This window comes from Bubalus bubalis, chromosome 11 (assembly GCF_019923935.1).
Source record: "Bubalus bubalis isolate 160015118507 breed Murrah chromosome 11, NDDB_SH_1, whole genome shotgun sequence".
NCBI lineage: Eukaryota > Metazoa > Chordata > Mammalia > Artiodactyla > Bovidae > Bubalus > Bubalus bubalis.
This window is the reverse complement of record NC_059167.1, coordinates 49,282,608-49,303,588: the sequence shown is the minus strand read 5'-3', so window position 1 is coordinate 49,303,588 and position 20,981 is coordinate 49,282,608. Positions and strand designations below refer to the sequence as shown.

The 20,981-nt window shown below is 40.1% G+C and overlaps 1 protein-coding gene across 8 annotated transcripts in view; it reads right to left on the bottom strand.

Annotated features, from left to right (window-relative positions):
- The window catches only part of TEX9 (testis expressed 9), a 101,603-nt gene that overhangs the window by 35,540 nt on the left and 45,082 nt on the right, over window positions 1–20,981 (bottom strand). For 7 of the 8 annotated variants that reach the window (XM_006074917.3, XM_044925051.1, XM_025295647.2 and 4 more), the window contains one exon: window positions 327–461. The exons of the other annotated variant lie outside the window; for it this stretch is intronic. In XM_006074917.3, coding sequence (XP_006074979.1) covers window positions 327–461 — 135 coding nt within the window. The remainder of the gene's footprint in view (window positions 1–326; window positions 462–20,981) is intronic. 8 annotated transcript variants of the gene reach the window in all.

The following is a 20,981-nucleotide window of genomic DNA, read 5'->3' as shown; positions in this document are numbered from 1 at the left end:
AAGACTTGAGAGACAAGAAACATTTTTCCACCATTTATTCCCACAGTGTCTGGCATGTAATATGGGCATACGATAAAGATTTGTTGGAGGAAAAAATGAATGCCTCCTCCAAAGAGTTGTGCTATCACCTAATGATGGTGCTAGTCTAAACAATATAAACCTAACTTACCAGAAATATACATATTCCTAATGAGTGTGTTTCTTTGAAAAGATATGTTCACCATGACATCAAGAATTATAATTTAAAAACTATTACTTTTGAGTGTTGAGTAAAAAAGGAAGTTAACAAAGGTGACCACTAACAAAACTATTCCATTTTTCCATACCTTGTTATTTTGCTGTAGTTTACTTAACTCTAGTTTATACTTTTCTGCTTCTTCTAGAGCTCTATTTAAGCGAACTTCCATGGCACTTTGACTAGCAACAGCCTGTTTTTGTAGTCTTCTTTTATTCTCTAATTCCTGTACAGCAAAAGAGACAGATAAAACATTTATAAACATAAGTTCTCTCTGATATTTTCAATATTTTCCATTTCTATATTCCTCGCTTTCTCCTAAATTATACACAGACACATACACAGCCAGAGACTGAACACTGAATGATAGAGGTTTCAGGGAATTCCCACGCTGAATTGGTTTTAGGAAAATATATCCTTAAAGATATAGTCACAAATCAGGCTTTCAGATTGCTTTTTGTTTGGAGTTTTCTGCCTCTTTTTACTGATCCCAAGATATAGTATACATTTCTTCTGTATTTACTTTATAAACAACTTTTTATAACCATAGTTCTCTTGGAAACCTCCCAAAACACCAATTTAAGACATAAATTCTCTCATTAATACTGTGCTTGTGTAAACCCGATAAAATATATCATTTAGGAAATATCTGTTAAATACAGAGCATTCTACATTAGCCAGATAAGAAAACCCCAATTCTGAGCAAAAATAACAGATTTTAAGGATATTTTTCACATCCTGATGTGGGTTTAGACCTGCGTTTCTTCAAACAGACTAAGAGCTGCTGTTGAAGAATCTACAGGCCACACAGGAAGAAACATGAACATATAGAATAAACTCCAAATTCCATCCCAATCTGGCACCATAATCTCATCTACTCCTACAAATGTACCTTCAGCTCTACGGGCAGTACTTGCTTGGATCTCTCCTGAAGAGTCATGATGTTTCTTGCCTCTGACCTTTTGCTCACGCTCTTCCTTCTGCCCTGATTTCTCTCCACCCCTCATTTTTAACTGGCTAACACCTATTCATCATCCTTTAACCCTCAGTTAGGGCTATACACTAGGGTTTTACCTTCTCCCAGGAGCCTTTCCTCACTATCTTCTCAGGCTGGATGAAGTACCCTTTCTTCAGAGATTCTATGGCACATTGATACATATATCATAGTGCCTGCTTGTGTGGAACTGATCTCCATTTACTTAATTTCCCTCACTATCCTGTAAGCTCCTTGAAGATAGGAAGTACTTTAGTTCCTATGTTCCCAGCACTTCGGTGGCAAATAAAAAGCACTAATACCATGTTTACTGAACTGAATTTATTTTGTAATACTTAACTCACTCTATTTTGCATGCCCTACAATGTCTAGTACATCGCATTATACAAAGAAGATACTAAATATCATGGAATTGAAATGATGCAGTTAATAACAGAGTTGTCCGTTTTCTTCTAATTTTTTCTCCTGGCTATATCACTATGCTTTATTTGAAAACTGATCTCCTTGGCTCTGAGTAATTAAGGGGAAAACAAAACAAAACACATGCTGCTCTTTATGCAGGTTTCTAAACAAATCAAACTGTGTCTGGATACCATCTGCTCTCACCAGCCTTCTTCACAGCTTTGTGGGTGGTAGCGACACTAAGAGCAGCCTGACTTCTCTCACTGTTCACACGGAAAAGACAGATTCTCATTAGCTACCAAGGCCACAGCTCTTGCTGCTTCATTTCAGCCTCTTCTCATAAGAATACAGAAATCAATCTTTGCCCTTCTCTTTCTTGCTAGAGACTCTGTAACCTACTCCACAGAAAAATGAAAACCCTTCTTTACCACATGATGGTCCCCTATCAATAAATCAATACTAAATCAATACTGCCCCATTTCTTGGGAAAAGTGAAAAAGAAAAAGGATAGAAGAATAGTAAAGTAGGAAATAAAGTTTTCCTATATGAGAAAATCCACTAAGCAAAGGGTTAATCTTATCAAAAACTTGAAAAGCTTTCTGTTTTCAGCTATGCTTAAGTACTTTTTACAAAAGAAAGTACAGACAAGATACCAATGTTATTATTGAGTATTTTTAAGATGAAAACTCTCTCCTAAAACAAGTCTATTATTACCCTATAAATTAAGAAGTTTACATGTTGCTAGAGAAAAATTTTATAAAATCACAAGTCCTGAAGTTTATACTAACTTTAAAAGGAAAAGCTGGATAGCTTATAGAAAATCAAGTCTAACTTTAAAACTCAAATACTAAGATATCCAAGAAGAAATAATTTGTGATTGTTCCATAATTTTTAATGCATTCATAAGGCACTGGGAGAGCACAAAAAAGAGGTATACACTGGTAACCAAGTGAAATGAAAGTCACTCAGTCGGGTCCCACTCTTTGGGATCCCATGGACTATAAAGTCCATGCAATTCTCTAGGCCAGAATACTGGACTGGGTAGCCTTTTCCTTCTCCAGGGTATCTTCCCAACCCAGGGATCAAAAACCCAGTCTCCATCGAATTCTTTACCATCTGATCTATCAGGGAAGTCCTCGGTAACCAAAGTACAAGTCAAATATAGCAAATGCTTCAAGAATCACACAGCCACAGTAATTCAGATGAGGAATAATCAGATAAGGACAAATAAATGAGCAGACAAGGATCTAGAAACAAGTGGCTGAGGTTCAAAACAATAAATTTGGAATTGAAAAACCTGACAGCTGTGATCAATTCAGTTCCTACATCTGAAATTGGGAGTAATATATATGTCTAATAGGTTTTACTTATTCAACACATTTATCCAGCACTTATTAAATTGCCAGTATTATACTACATGATGGGGCATCCCTGATAGATCAGACAGTAAAGAATCTACCTGAAATGCAGGAGACCTGGGTTTGACCTGCGTCAGGAAGATCCCCTGGAGAAGGAATGGCTACCCACTCCAGTATTCTTGCCTGGAGAATTCCATGGACTGGGGAGGATAGCAGGCTATAGCTCAAGGTGCTGCAAACAGTTGGACATGACTGAGCGACTAACACAACAGCAACAATACTACATGATGGACATATAATTAACCCAAGTTCTACTCTCATAAAGGTTGCACTCTAGAGGAAGATACAGATGATAAACACATACCTACTTACTCATATGTAACATCTTATAGTAATAAGGCCTATGAAGAAAAAGGGTAAGAGGACAGAGTAGGGAATTTCCCGGCAGTCTGGTGGTTAGGACTCTGTGTTTCCACTGCCATGGGCCTACATTTAATCCTTGATCAGGGAACTAAGATCCCACAAACAGCTTGGCATGGCCAAGAGAAAAAAAAAAGAGGACAGAGCAATGGGTAAGATTACATAATTAGTTAAGATACAGCAGTTAGGGGAAGGCTTCCAAATGAGGGAATGATTCATGTCTAGATCTGGAGGAACAAATAAGACAAAGACCCTGAGGTAGAAATCCATGTGACATATTCAAAGATCACATTCAAAGGTCAGTGTGGCTTCAGATGAGTGACACATGCAGTTTTAGGCCTTGAGATCGCAGAAACAGTCAGGGAGATGTTAGATAGACCTTGTAAACCCTACCTCAAAGTTTGGATTTTATTCTGAATGACATGAAAAATCTCTGGAGTGTTTTAGTAGGGGGTGTGTGTGTGTATGTAGATGTAAGTTTTTCTAAGGATTGCAATTAACCCTTGAACAACATGGGTTTCAATGTGGATCCATTCACATGTAGAAACTTTTCAATAGTAAATACTACAGTAATACATGGTCTACTGCTGGTTGAATCTGTGGATGTGGAACTATGGATACACAACTACAAAGGAACTGAGAACACACAGGGCCTGGGGCTCAAAGAAAGATCACAGCAAGAAGTGGAAACATGGAAGTGATGAACATACGGATGGTACACCAAGCCTTGGAAATGAAAGACGTATCTCAGAACTGGATGAAGACAGAGAAAAGAGTCAAGGACTGAGCCTTGGATACTCCAACATGGAAAGGTCAGGAAAACAAGGAAGCAAATTATGAGTGTGATGCTCCAGAAGTTAAATCAAGTGTTTAAGAAGGAAGAAATAAACTATGTTAAATACTGTTGGTATCAATTACTATGAATAACAAAAACTGACTAGAACTGTCACTGTGAATTACTGAGAAGCAGAGTAGAGATGGAAGTCTAATTTTTAATTTCAAGAGAATGGCAAATGATGAATAGAGAAATTGAGCATAGGTAACTATTTTAAGAAGCTCTGCTATAAAGTGGAGTAATGATACAGGGCTAGAGATAATTATGAAATCTAGGGAAGTTTCTAAAAATATACATATTGGAGATCCTATGGCATGTTTGTATGCTAATGCAAATAATTACACAGAGTAAATTTGATTTTTGCAAGAGAAAGAAAGATAGGATAATCATAGGAGCTAAGTCCTTGAGTAAGAGAGACTGTATGGGATCCAGTGTACAGTGAGGTGATAAGCTTTAGACAAAAGAGGGAGTAATTCATCATAATGAGGGGGAAAGCAGAGTAGATAAGAGTACAGAGACCAAGAGACTGACAGTAAAATTTGCTGTTTTCTTAGTAAAATAGGAGGGAAAAGTCATGAACTGAGAATGGTAACAATGGAAGAGGCACTAGATACATGAGGGGAAAAGACTACCTGTTTAAAAATCAGCTCTGACCATGGGAGAGGAAACTGACTTCTCAGAAAGTAGGAAAGGAAAACAGCACTACACTTGATATTTATAAATAAAATTAAAATAGCACCAATCTGGTTGGCTGTACACTTAGGCAGGGAGTATGGGGGGGGATTAGGTTGGGTTTTGCCACACAGCAGTAGCAGGGAAATTAAGAATATATTCAATAAATAACATAAGTCATGCACCATGGAACCAAAATTGGGGAAGAAGGATATAAACAACATGGGGGAAGGCATAGAGCTATGTAATAAAATATATAAAAATGAGACTACACAAATATTAATATATATGTTGCTGCTGCTGTTGCTAAGTCGCTTCAGTCATGTCCGACTCCGTGAGACCCCAGAGACGGCAGCGCACCAGGCTCCCCTGTCCCTGGGATTCTCCAGGCAAGAACACTGGAGTGGGTTGCCATTTCCTTCTCCAATGCATGAAAGTGAAAAGTGAAAGTGAAGTCACTCAGTCACGTCCAACTCCTAGCGACCCCATGGACCACAGCCTACTAGGCTCCTCGGTCCATGGGATTTTCCAGGCAAGAGTACTGGAGTGGGGTGCCACTGCCTTCTCCAAATATATCTATAGATATAGATAGATATAAATATCTATAAATATATATATTTATAAATATATAAATATATCTATCATATATAGATATGATAGATATACAAATATTAAGGAGTTGGACATGACTGAGTCCATGGACATGACTGATATATATAAAATATATATATATATCTATAAAAATATAGATATAAATATAAATATATATAGATATAAATATATAAATATATATATATATATATATATATGAGATAGATATACAAATATTAAACCAAGCCAAGGTACCATTCATATCATGATTTTGCAGGACACATATAGGCAAAAATGCAAAAAAGCTTTCTTTGCAAGATAAGGAAATGACTTGAAGGAGGTGAGAAAATGCTTTTGAGGAGTTTTTATTATGAAAGTAGACAAGAAGAAAGCAGCTTTAGGAAATGACACAGAGATCAATTTTACCTGAAGCAAGGTAACTAAAGGGCAGACTTTTTTTTTTTAAAGGTGAGTTACTAATGTTCATAGGAGTGTTAATATGACATATTCACAATAAGAGAAACTTGTGGAGTGTACCAGCAAGTTTATTTTAACCAAAAAACAAAATAAAACAGATTAAGTCTTCCAGCCATGAAGAAATAATAAATAGCTAATATAAAAAGGCACTGTAAACAGCTAGAAATAATGACTAAAGTATGTTAAATAACAATTTACAAATACTGGAAAACAGTAGGGTTGTGATTCCTGAGAAAAGGGAAACAAATGAGTTTTACAATCACACCAGCATTCTTCTGGGAGACAATTTTCACACAGTACCTACAGGGAACAGAAAATGCAAAAAGAGTCCAGAGGTCCATTGAGTTGAGGAAACAGATCAGAGTTGAGGAGACTGAAGCAGCTGGGAATTTATATGAAGGTTCAAGTAAGGAGGAACTAGATTAGGAGAGAGCATCACAAATCTACATAGGAGGTCCCCTGAGTCTACTGTGGACTAGGCCACACGTTAATACATGGAAACCCAACAAGGCCAGACAAAAAACAATTGGGGAGCTGTAAATACAGCAAATCCCATAGGTCATACAGGGCAGGAAGACATTTGAGCTCTAACTAGCCAGAATGGACAGTCCTCAATGATCATCTGGGGTACTTGGTGTAGATCATGAAAGGTCTCTTGTGTTGTTGGAAGAGGGTGTTTGTTAGGACCAGTGCATTTTCTTGGCAAAACTCTATTAGTCTTTGCCCTGCTTCATTCCGTATTCCAAGGCCAAATTTGCCTGTTACTCCAGGTGTTTCTTGACTTCCTACTTTTGCATTCCAGTCCCCTATAATGAAAAGGACATCTTTTTTGGGTGTTAGTTCTAAAAGGTCTTGTAGGTCTTCATAGAACCGTTCAACTTCAGCATCTTCAGCGTTACTAGTTGGGGCATAGACTTGGATTACTGTGATATTGAATGGTTTGCCTTGGAAACGAACTGAGATAATTCTGTCGTTTTTGAGATTGCATCCAAGTATTGCATTTTGGACTCTTTTGTTGACCATGATGGCCACTCCATTTCTTCTGAGGGATTCCTGCCTGCAGTAGTAGATATAATGGTCATCTGAGTTAAATTCACCCATTCCAGTCCATTTCAGTTCGCTGATTCCTAGAATGTCGACATTCACTCTTGCCATCTCTTGTTTGACCACTTCCAATTTGCCTTGATTCATGGACCTGACATTCCAGGTTCCTATGCAATATTGCTCTTTACAGCATCAGACCTTGCTTCTATCACCAGTCACATCCACAGCTGGGTATTCTTTTTGCTTTGGCTCCATCCCTTCATTCTTTCGGGAGTTATTTCTCCACTGATCTTCAGTAGCATATTGGGCACCTACTGACCTGGGGAGTTTCTCTTTCAGTATCCTACCATTTTGCCTTTTCGTACTGTTCATGGGGTTCTCAAGGCAAGAATACTGAAGTGGTTTGCCATTCCCTTCTCCAGTGGACCACATTCTGTCAGATCTCTCCACCATGACCCGCCCATCTTGGGTTGCCCCACGGGCATGGCTTAGTTTCAATGAGTTAGACAAGGCAGTGGTCCTAGTATGATTAGATTGACTAGTTTTCTGTGAGTATGGTTTCAGTGTGTCTGCCCTCTGATGCCCTCTTGCATCACCTACCATCTTACTTGGGTTTCCCTTACCTTGGGCGTGGGGTATCTCTTCACAGCTGCTCCAGCAAAGCGCAGCCATTGCTTCTTACCTTGGACGAGGGGTATTTCCTCACCGCTGCCCTTCCTGACCTTCAACGTGGGATAGCTCCTCTAGGCCCTCCTGCACCCGCGCAGCCACGGCTCCTTGGACGTGGGGTTGGTCCTCCCGGCCAAAGCCCCTGGTCACCAGATGGTGAACACCGAAATCAGATTGATTATATTCTTTGCAGCCAAAGATGGAGAAGCCCTATACAGTCAGCAAAAACAAGACCAGGAGCTGACTGTGGCTCAGATCATGAGCTCCTTATTGCCAAATTCAGACTTATATTGAAGAAAGTAGGGAAAACCACTAGACCATTCAGGTATGACCTAAATCAAATCCCTTATGATTATACAGTGGAAGTGAGTAACAGATTTAAGGGACTAGATCTGATAGAGTGCCTGATGAACTATGGAATGAGGTTAGTGACATTGTACAGGAGACAGGGATCAAGACCATCCCCATGGAAAAGAAAGGCAAAAAAGCAAAATGGCTGTCTGGGGAGGCCTTATATATAGCTGTGAAAAGAAGTGAAGTGAAAAGCAAAGGAGAAAGGAAAGATATAAGCATCGGAATGCAGAGTTCCAAAGAATAGCAAAAAGAGATAAGAAAGCCTTCTTTAGCGATCAATGCAAAGTAGACAGGAAAACAACAGAATGGGAAAGACTAGAGATCTCCTCAAGAAAATCAGAGATACCAAGGGAACATTTCATGCAAAGATGGGCTCGATAAAGGACAGAAATGGTATGGACCTAACAGAAGCAGAAGATATTAAGAAGAGATGGCAAGAATACACAGAAGAACTGTACAAAAAAATCTTCACGACCCAGATAATCACGATGGTGTGATCACTCACCTAGAGCCAGACATCCTGGAATGTGAAGTCAAGGGGGGCTTAGAAAGCATCACTACGAACAAAGCTAGAGGAGGTGACAGAATTCCAGTTGAGCTATTCCAAATCCTGAAAGATGATGCTTTCAAAGTGCTGCACTCAATATGCCAGCAAATTTGGAAAACTCAGCAGTGGCCACAGGACTGGAAAAGGTCAGTTTTCATTCCAATCCCAAAGAAAGGCAATGCCAAAGAATGCTCAAACTACCACACAATTGCACTCATCTCACATGCTAGGAAAGTCATGCTCAAAATTCTCCAAGCTAGGCTTCAGCAGTATGTGAACCGTGAACTTCCTGATGTTCAAGCTGGTTTTAGAAAAGGAAGAGGAACCAGAGATCAAATTGCCAACATCCACTGGATCATGGAAAAGGCAAGAGAGTTCCAGAAAAACATCTATTTCTGCTTTATTGACTATGCCAAAGCCTTTGACTGTGTGGATCACAATAAACGGTGGAAAATTCTGAAAGAGATGGGAATACCAGACCACCTGATCTGCCTCTTGAGAAATTTGTATGCAGGTCAGGAAGCAACAGTTAGAACTGGACATGGAACAACAGACTGGTTCCAAATAGGAAATGAGTGCATCAAGGCTGTATATTGTCACTCTGCTTATTTAACTTCTATGCAGAGTACATCATGAGAAACGCTGGACTGGAAGAAACACAAGCTGGAATCAAGATTGCCAGGAGAAATATCAATAACCTCAGATATGCAGATGAGACCACCCTTATGACAGAAAGTGAAGAGGAACTAAAAAGCCTCTTGATGAAAGTGAAAGTGGAGAGTGAAAAAGTTGGCTTAAAGCTCAACATTCAGAAAACGAAGATCATGGCATCCGGTCCCATCACTTCATGGGAAATAGATGGGGAAACAGTGGAAACAGTGTCAGACTTTATTTTTCTGGGCTCCAAAATCACTGCAGATGGTGACTGCAACCATGATATTAAAAGACGCTTACTCCTTGGAAGGAAAGTTATGACCAACCTAGACAGCATATTCAAAAGCAGAGACATTACTTTGTCAACAAAGGTTCATCTAATCAAGGCTATGGTTTTTCCTGTGGTCATGTATGGATGTGAGAGTTGGACTGTGAAGAAGGCTGAGCGCCGAAGAATTGATGCTTTTGAACTGTGATGTTGGAGAAGACTCTTGAGAGTCCCTTGGCCTGCAAGGAGATCCAACCAGTCCATTCTGAAGGAGATCAGCCCTGGGATTTCTTTGGAAGGAATGATGCTAAAGCTGAAACTCCAGTACTTTGGCCACCTCATGCGAAGAGTTGACTCATTGGAAAAGACTGATGCTGGGAGGGATTGGGGCCAGGAGGAGAAGGGGACGACAGAGGATGAGATGGCTGGATGGCATCACTGACTCTATGGACGTGAGTCTGAGTGAACTCCGGGAGTTGGTGATGGACAGGGAGGCCTGGTGTGCTGCGATTCATGGGGGTCGCAAAGAGTCGGACATGACTGAGCAACTGATCTGATCTGATCTGATCTGATGAAAGGTCTCTTTAGGGGAAGCATTAAGGGTAGAGTTGAACTATCTCTGAAGGCTGCTCTAGACACACTCTTGTAAAACTTAAAAACAGGCCTCAAAAGGATTAAACTGGCAAATAACTACCTATAAAAATCCAACACTGTCTTCAAAAAGTACACTAAATAGAATCATTCAACAATAGCATTCAGTAAAAAAGCACTAACCAAGCCAAGAAGCAGGAAAATGTGACCGATAGCCAGAAGAAAAAAATCAGTCCATAGAAACAAAACCATAAGTGAGAAATATAACGGGTCCAGCTAACAAGGCTGTCAAAGAGCTACTTTAATTATACATAAGTGATTAAAGCAAAACATTAATTTAATAAGAAGATAAATTGAAGATGCAAAGGAAAATCAAATGGAACTCTATAGATGAATATATAAAAATGAGTATCTCTGCTTAGGTATAGGGGTATACTAGACATTACAGGTAGCTCAGACAGTAAAGAATCTGCCTGCAATGCAGGAGACCCGGGTTCAGTTCCTGGGTCAGGAAGATCCCCTAGAGTAGGAGATAGTAACCCACTCCACTATTCTCACCTGGAGAATTCCACGGACAGATGAGCCTGGTGGGCTACGGTCCATGGTGTCACAGAGAGTCAGACACAACTGAGCAACTAACACTAACAGACAGTACAAAGAAAATATCAGTAACCTACTGAAGATACAGCAATAGACTATCCAAATAAAGAACATAAGAAAAAAAAAAGGCTAAAACAGCTCATCAGTAACCTAATATTGATATTATTAATGTGGAAATATCAAGTAATTTAACAGAAGTATAATTATAGTCTCAAGTCAGGGAGCGAGGTAGGAACCCACAGATTCAAAAAGCTTAACAAGGGCTTCCCTGGTAGCTCAGTGGTTAAGAATACACATGCCAATGGAGGAGACATGGGTTCAATCCCTGGTCCAGGAAGATCCCACATGCCAGAGGGCAGCTAAGCCCATGAGCCATAACTACTGAGCCTGTGCTCTAGAGCCCAAGAGCTGCAATTATTGAGCCAACATGTCACAACTACTGAAGCCTGAATGCCTAGACCCCAGTGCTCTGAAACAAGAAAAACTTCTCACTGCAATGAGAAGTCCATAAGTTCAGTTCAGTCAGTTCAGCGGCTCAGTCATGTCCGACTCTTTGTGACCCCATGAATCACAGCACACTAGGCCTCCCTGTCCATCACCAACTCCCAGAGTTCACTCAGACTCACGTCCACCGAGTCGGTGATGCCATCCAGCCATCTCATTCTCTGTCGTCCCCTTTTCCTCCTGCCCCCAATCCGTCCCAGCATCAGAGTCTTTTCCAATGAGTCAACTCTTCACATGAGGTGGCCAAAGGACTGGAGTTTCAGCTTTAGCATCATTCCTTCCAAAGAAATCCCAGGGCTAATCTCCTTTAGGATGGACTGGTTGGATCTCCTTGCAGTCCAAGGGACTCTCAAGAGTCTTCTCCAACACCACAGTTCAAAAGCATCAATTCTTCAGCGCTCAGCTTTCTTCACAGTCCAACTCTCACTCCATACATGACCACAGGAAAAACCATAGCCTTGACTAGATGGACCTTTGTTGGCAAAGTAATGTCTCTGCTTTTGAATATGCTGTCTACGTTGGTCATGCACTGCAACAAAAAGTAGCCCCTACTTACTGCAACTAGAGAAGTGCCCACACAGCAATGAAGACCCAGCACAACCAAAAATAAATAAATAAACTTATTTAAAAACAAGTTAGGGAAGAAAAGCTCAACAAACTTCAGGCAGAATACAAAGTCCATACTGAGAAAACTGAGAAAGCACATCATTATGACATTGCTGAAAACCACCAACAAAGAGAGTGTCTTAAAAACAGAGAAAAAAGACACACTGCCTACAAAAATTGGAGAAGGAAATGGCAACCCACTCCAGTGTTCTTGCCTGGAGAATCCCAGGGATGGGGGAGCCTGGTGGGCTGCCGTCTATGGGGTTGCATAGAGTCAGACACGACTGAAGCAACTTAGCAGTAGCAGCCTACAAAAATAGAACAAAAAGAATTACTGTGGACTTTTAGTCAGAAACTATACAACATATAAATCAGAGTATATCTTTAAACAAAGAAAACAAAAAACAGTCAATTGATAATTCTATACCTTGTGAAAAATATCCTTCAAAAATTAAAGCGCTCAAAAACACACAAGTGCATACAAAAACTGATAAAATCTGAATAATGTCTATGAATTGTACCAATGTCAGTTTCCTCATTTTAATGCTGTACAATTATGTTAGGTATTAGCCTTGAGGGAAACTGAGTGAAGGGCACACAGGACTTCTCTGTACTGTTTTTGCTACTTCATGTGAATCTATAATCAATTCAAAATAAAAAGTTTTTTTTTTTTTTTGGGTAAGGAAAAACAGTCTTTTACAGAGAAACAAAAAGAGAAGTAGTGACTAGTAAACTGGCACCACAAAAATTGAAAAGGTAGTTATTTAGAAAAAAAGAGAAAAGGTACGTATTTCAAGCAGAAGTACGGAAAAACATCCAGAGTGAAGAATACAAGAAACGGCAAATATCTTCATCTCTTTAAAATACAAATGACTGTTAAAAGAGAAAATGTTGTGTGATATATGATATTTAAAGATAAATGTATGACCACAAAAGGAGCAGATGGAGTATACTGTGAGAGTGTTACGTTATATGTGAAATACTATAACATGATTTGAAGGTAGACTGTAATATGTTAAATATGTATATTGTAAACCTTAAATCTAAACCTAGCTATAGCTAATGTTGGAGAAAAAATGAATACTAAAAAATATTCAATTCAAAGGAGGAAAAAGTAACAGAGAACAGTTTGGAAAAATAGGAAACAAATAGGAAGATAGCAAATTTAAATCCAAAAACCAAAAACTGTATTAATGTAAATGAACTAAACATTCCAATAAGAGACAAAGGCTGTCAGAGTGGATAAAGAAGCAAAAGTCAATTATGTGGTTTCTGTAACAAACTCATTTTCAGTAGAGACAGATTAAAAGTAAAAAGATGACAAAAGACAGTCAAGATGGAGGAGTAGGAGAATGTGGAGTTTATATCTCTCCAAATGCATTAAGAATCATCTATAAATGGAACAGTTCTCACAGAGCACTAGCTGAACACTAGCAGAGGACCTCAGACACCTAAAAGGACACGAAAGATCCCCACATAACCAGGTAGGACAAAAGAAAGACAGGAAAAGGAAGAGCAGAGGAAGAGGGACAGGACCAGCACTTCCGGGTGGGGAGCTAAAGCAGAAGAGAGGTTCCTGCACCTGATGAAGTCCCCTTATTGTTGGGGAAATCAGATGGGAAAGAAGGGGAGTTTCGGCTGTTATTCAAAGGAGAGCAGAGCAACAGTCTGAGGCAGGCAGGACCGAGTGAGACCTACAAGGAAGACAGGGGTTTGGTACTGGAACTTGGCATTTAGAGACAAAACCTGGGGAGAGGACTCTAGTTAGTTGCAGGGAGATGGTCTGAGGGGACAGGAGTGAGGAAATCCACAACCTTGAATGCCTGTGGAGGAAACACCGAAGAGAGGTGTCACTGTTGAGCGATGCGAGAGGGGTGGAGCCATTTGTAGCCTCTCTCCCCGGGCACCGGCCTTTCCTCCCAAGGCACTAGGAAGGGCTCTGGCTGGGGCCAACTCTCTCATGCCATGGTTGCCAGCTTCCCTCTGAGCCCCTCGTCCCCACTGGGGCTCCAGCAACTCCAGCTGCTGATGCCTCCACACCCCTTCCTCACTGAGGTGTATTCCTATGTTCTGGGGAAGCCTCAGGAGCAGATTCCTATGGGTGGCCCACATGCAGAGGTGGGGCTCCAACTACAGCTGGGCCCCAGGGGCTGTGCAACTAAGGAACAAAAAGTGAAACCTCTCCTCCCAGCTGGGCAACCTAGAACTGACACCACCACAGCCTTTGTAAACTAAGTAAGTACCGACAGAACATCTGAATGGATAATGAGTACTCATGCAGCCAAGACAGGTCTTACCTTTAGCAGCTTTACACTTTGTGAGCATATATACGTGGGGGCTGGGCCAGGCCAGAGGATGAACTCCCCCCATTGTGCCTACAGTGGATCCATATCCATGATAACTGCATCCTGGGACCTGACTTCAATGGATCTATGCTGGTGGCCTGATGAAAATAACATCTGACAGACACTAGGGCCAACTACAAGCATATCCACAGTTAAGGTGGGGCCCACAGCAGTGCCAACAGCAGTGGACTCTGAGAGCTCATACAACAGGAATGACATAACAGCTCACACCCACTGGTGAACAGCTCCAGAGGAGGAATACTCAGTGGCTTTCCTCCCAGTGGGAATGCTCCAATTCCAATTTCTTACATATGCAGACCAAAAACACACCTAAGAAACAGACCTGGGGGCCTTAATCCAACAACTACGGAAGAGAACCCACTTCTGACAGGGTAGCGACAACAGAGCACAAAGGAGGCTCTGCTCAACATCCAGTGCATACGCTGGTTACCACAACGTAAGTCACACCTCCTATAAAGGGGATAACTGCCAGAATACACATAAGAAAGAAGTGGCAGACACCTATACTAAAAACAACACATGCACCAAAAAATATTACACCTACAAAGGCTACACAGGAATGTTTCTACATAAAATAGCCCTCAAATACAGTCTGAGGGTCTGGCACTGGGTGGAAGAACCCTTGGGGCATAGTCTTAAAGGCCAGCAGGACTTTAGGAGTGTAGGAGTTCCACACGGCTGGGGAAAACAGAGATTCTACTCTGGAGGGTGCACACAAGGTCTCACATGCACTGGGATCCTGCAAAGAGCAGTACCTCAACAGGAACCCAGGCTACACATACCAAGGGGTCTGAGGTCAACTACGACTCACCATGAAGGCAAAGACACTGGTGGGGGAAGCCCCAGGGAAACAGATCTGAATGAGCTCTCTTGGAGGTCTACATTTTGGCACCAAGATCTGGCTACACCCAACAACCTGCAGGCTCCAGTGCTGAAAGCCTCAGGCCAAACAACAACCAAGATGGAACACAGCCCATTACAGAAAATAGGATGCTGAAAGTCATACTGAATTCACAGCTACCGAAAAACACACCCCATGACATGGCCTTGCTCATCACAAGGGACAAGAGCCACCTCTACCCACCAGTGGGTAAGTACCAATCCCTCCCACCAAGAAGTCTGCATAAGCCCCTAGGCCAACCGCACCCACCAGGGAGCAGACACCAGAACAAGAGGAACTAAGATTCTACAGCCTCTGGAAAGGAGACCTCAAACACAGAAAGTTAGACAAAATGAGACAACAGAGTAATACGCTAAAGAGGAAGGAACAAGCTAAAAACTCACAAGAACAACTGAATGAAGAGAAGACAGGAAATCTACCTGAAAAAGAATTCAGAGTAATGATAGTAACAATGATATCCAAAATCTTAGGGAAAAAATGGAGGCAACCTGAATACACCACCAAAGATAGTCATCAAATCACAGGAGAACAAAAGAGGAAGGGAATAAAAAGATCTACAAGTTCAGTTCAGTTCAGTTGCTCAGTCGTGTCCGACTCTTCGCAACTCCATGATCGCAGCACACCAGGCCTCCCTGTCCATCACCAACTCCTGGAGTTCACTCAGACTCACATCCATTGAGTCAGTGATGCCATCCAGCCATCTCATCCTCTGTCGTCCCCTTCTCCTCCTGCCCCCAATCTCTCCCAGCAGCAGAGTCTTTTCCAATGAGTCAACTCTTTGCATGAGGTGGCCAAAGTACTGGAGTTTCAATTTTTATATCTTCTTGGATTGATCTCTTAAACATTATGTAATGTCCTTCCTTGTCTCTTGTAATAGTCTTTAAAGTCTATCCTATCTTATATTAGTATTGCTATTCCTGCCTTCTTTTGATTTCCATTTCCATGGGATATCTTATTCCATCATATCACTTTCAGTCTATATGTGTCCCTAGGTCTGAAGTGGATCTTTCATAGACAGCATATATACAGGTCTTGTTTTTTATCCATTCAGCCAGTCTATGTCTTTTGTTTGGAGCATTTAAACCATTTACATTTAAAGTAATTATGGATGTGTATACATACATACACACAAATAAAAATTGTATATATGCTTCCCTGGTGGCTCAGACGATAAAGAATCCACCTGCAATGCAGGAGACATGAGTTCGATCCCTGGGCTGGGAAGATCCCCTGGAGAAGGGAACTGCTACCTACTCCAGTATTCTTGCCTGGAGAATCCCATAGAGAGAGGAGCCTGGCAGGCTAAAGTCCATGGGGTCGCAAAGAGTTGGACACGCTGAGTGACTAACCACACATAGGAGCACCTCAATGTATAAGGCAAATGCTAACAGCCACAAAGGGGAAAACCAACAGTAACACATTAGTAGTGGGGAACTTTAACACCTCACTTACACCAACGGACATCATCCAAACAGAAAATTAATATGGAAACACAAGTCTTAAATGTCACATTACACCAGACAGACTTAACTACTAACTATAGGACATTCTATCCGAAAATAGCAGAATGCACTTTCTTCTCAACTGTACATGGAACAATCTCCAGGATAGGTCACATCTTGGGCCACAAATCAAGCATCAGTAAATTTAAGAAAGATGAAATCATATCAAGCATCTTTTCCAACCACAACTCTGTAGGATTAGAAATCACTACAGAAGAAAAAAAAAAATATATATATATATATAAAACACAAACACAAAGAGGCTAAACAACCAGTGGATCACTAAAGAAATCAAAGAGAAAATAAAAAAATGCCTAGAGACCAATGAGAACACAACCTAAAACCTATAGGAGGCAGCAAAAGCAGTTTTAAGAGGGAAGTTTATAGCAATACAATCTTACCTCAGGAAACAAGACAAATCTCAAATGAACAACCTAAACTTAAAGCAACTACAGAAAGAACAACAAACAAAACCCAAAGTTAGTAGAAGGCTAGAAATCAGAAACATCAGAGCAGAAATAAATGAAATAGAGATGGACAGAACAATAACAAAGATCAATAAAACTAAAGGCTGGTTCTCTGAGAAGATGAACAAAATTGATAAAGCTTTAGCTACATTCATCAAGAAAAAAGTAAGAGGACTCAATAAAACTAGAAATGAAAAAGAAGTTACAACAGACATTACAGAAATACAGACGATCATAAGAGATTATTACAAGCAACTAAACAGAAATAAAATGGACAACCTAGAACAAATGGACAAATTCTTAGAAAGCTGCAATCTTCCAAAATTGATCCAGGAAGAAATAAAAAATATGAACATATCAATTACAAGCACTGAAATTGAAACTGTGATTAAAACCTTCCAACAAACAAAAGTCCAGGACCAGATGGCTTCACAAGAGAATTATATGATGCATTTAAAGAAGAGTTAACACACACTCCTCTGAAACTCTTCCAAAAAGTAGCAGATGAAGGAATACTCCCAAGCTCATTCTATGAGGCTATCATCATCCTGATATCAAAACCAGACATCTATCACCAAAAAAAAATTATAGGCCAACAACAAACAAATGAAAAGATGCTCAAAATCACTGATTATTGTATTGTAAAAATACAATGAGGTATCACTTCATACTAGTCTGAATGGCTACCATCAAAAAATCAACAAACAAATGTTGGAGAGGGTGTGGAGAAAAGGGAATGCTCTTGGACTGATGGGGGAAATGTTAATTGATACAACCACTATGGAAAACAGTATGGAGGTTCCTTATAAAACTAAAACTATCATATGACCCAGCAATCCCACTACTGGGCATATAAAATGAGAAAACCATAATATAAAAAGATGTTAATACATGTACCCCAATGTTCACAGCAGCACCATTTATAGTAGCCAGGACATGGAAGCAACCTAAACGGCCACTGAGAGATGAATGGATAAAGAAATGTGGTACATATATACAATGGAGTATTACTCAGCCATAAAAATGAATGAAATTGGGTCATTTGTAGTGATGTGGTGAACCTAGAGACTGTCCTACAGACTGAAGTCAGTCAGAAAGAGAGAAACAAATATTGTATATTAATGCATACATATGGAATCTACGAAAATAGTACCAATGACCCTATTTGCAGGGCAGGAATAGAGATGCAGACTTAGGAGAACAAAATCGTGGACATAGTGAGGGGAAGGAGAGGGTGATGAATTGAGAAAATATCACTGACAAATACACACTACCATGCGTAAAACAGACAGCTACTGGGAAGCTGCTGTATAGCATAGGGAGCTCAGTCCATGCTTTTTGATGACCTAGAAGGTGGGATGGGAGGAGGAATTGGAGGGAGGCTCAAGAGCAAGGGGATATATGTATACATATAGCTGATTAACATCACTGCACAGTGAAAATGAACACAACATTGTAAAGCAATTACACTTCAATTTTAAAAAAGAAAAAATAATTAGACACTAATATCACTAAAGAGCACTAAAGAACTGAATTCAACAACACATTTAAAGGATCATTCACCATGGTCAAGTGGGATTTATCCTAGGGATGCAAGCATTCTTCAACATAAGTATATCAATCAATGTGAAAAACCACATTAAAAACTGAAGAATAAAAACCACATGATCATCTCAATAGATGCAGAAAAAGCTCTTGACAAAATTCAACACCGATTTATGATAAAAACTCTCCAGAAAGTGAAGGGTTTCCCAGGTGGTGCCTGTGGTAAAGATCCCCCCCACCACCCGCTGCCAATGCAGGAGACATAAGAGATGTGGGCTCAATCCCAGGGTCAGGAAGATCCCCTGGAGAAGGAAATGGCAACCCACTCCAGTATCCTTGCCTGGAGAATCCCATGGACAGAGGAGCCTGGTGGGCTACAGTCCATAGGGTCAGAAAGATTTGGACATGACAAAAGCAACTTAGCATGCACTCTAAAAAGTGGGCACAGAGGGAATCTACCTCAACATAGTAACAGCAATATACAACAAACCTATAGCAAAAATCATATTCAATGGTGAAAAACTGAAAGCATTTCCTTTAAGATCAAGAATAAGACAAGGTTGTCTACTCTCACCACTATTATTCAACACAGTTTTGGAAGTCCAACTACAGCAATCACAGAAGAAACAAAAGGAATTCAAATTGGAAAAAGAAGTAAAACTATCATTGTTTGAAGATGACATGATATTGTACATAGAATATCTTGAAGATGCTACCAGGAAACTACTAGAGCTCATCAATGAATTTGATAAAGTTGCAGGATACAAAATTAATACAGAGAAATCTCTTGCATTCCTATACACTAACAACAAAAGTTCAGAAACCAAAATTAAGCAAATAATCCCATTTACTGTCACATCAAAAAGAATAAGACACCTAAGATTATATCCATGTAATGAGGCAAAATTTATACTCAAATAAGTATAAAATACTGATGAAAGAAATCAAAAATGACACACAAACAAATGGAGAGATGTACCAAATTCTTGGATTGGAAGAATCAAAATTATCAAAATGAGTATATAACCCAAAGTAATCTACAGATTCAATGTAATCCCTATCAAACTACTAACAGCATTTCTCACAGAATTAGAACAAAAAATATTTACAATTTGTATGCAAACACAAAAGACTGTGAATAGTCAAAGCAATCTTAAGAAAAATGGAGTTAGAGGAATCAGGCTCCCTGACTTCAGACTATATTACAAAGCTATAGTAATCAAAACAGTATGATATAGGCACAAAAACAGAATATACATCAATGGAACAGGATAGAATGTCCAAAGATAAACCCACACACCTACAGTAACATAATCTATAGCAAAGGAGGCAAGAACATACAATGGAGAAAAGACAGTCTCTTCAATTAAGCGGTGTGGGGAAAATGAACAGCTACATGTAAAAGGATGAAATTAGAACATTCTTTTGGAGAAGGCAATGGCAACTCCAGTACTGTTGTCTGGAAACTCCCATGGACGGAGGAGCCTGGTAGGCTGCAGTCCATGGGGTCGTGAAGAGTCAGACACAAGTGAGCAACTTCACTTTCACTTTTCACTTTCATGCATTGGAGAAGGAAATGGCAAACCACTCCAGTGTTCTTGCCTGGAGAATCCCAAGGACGGAGGAGCCTGGTAGGCTGCCGTCTATGGGGTCGCACAGAGTCGGACACAACTGAAATGACTTAGCAGCAGCAGCAGCAGAACATTCTTTAAAACTATATGCAAAAGTAAACTCAAAATGGATTGTTGTTTTTGTTCAATCACTTAATCGTGTCTGACTCTTTGTGACCCCGTGGACTGCAGCATGCCAGGTTTCCCTATCCTTCACCATGTCCCAGAGCTTGCTCAAACTCCTGTCCATTGAGTTGGTGATACCATCACCATTAAAGACCTAAATGTAAGCCCAGATACTATAAAATTCTTAGAGGAAAACATAGACAGAACATTCTCTAACATAAATTGCAGCAAGATCTTTTTTGATCCACCTCTTAAAGGAAATTAAAAACAAATAAATAAATGGGGTCTGATTAAACTTAAAAGCTTCTACACAGCAAAGGAAACCATAAAGAAAACAAAAATACAACCCACAGAATGGGAAAAATATCTGCAAATGAAGCAACTGACAAAGGATTAATCTCCAAAATATACTAACAGTTTATGCAGTTCAATATTAAACATAAATAAATAAAAAATGGGCAAAAGATCTAAATAGACATTTCTCCAAAGAAGACATATGGAAAGCCAAGAGGCACATGAAAATATGCTCTGCTGCTGCTACTGCTGCTAAGTCACTTCAGTCATGTCCAACTCTGTGCGACCCCAGAGATGGCAGCCCACCAAGCTCCCCTGTCCCTGGGATTCTCCAGGCAAGAACACTGGA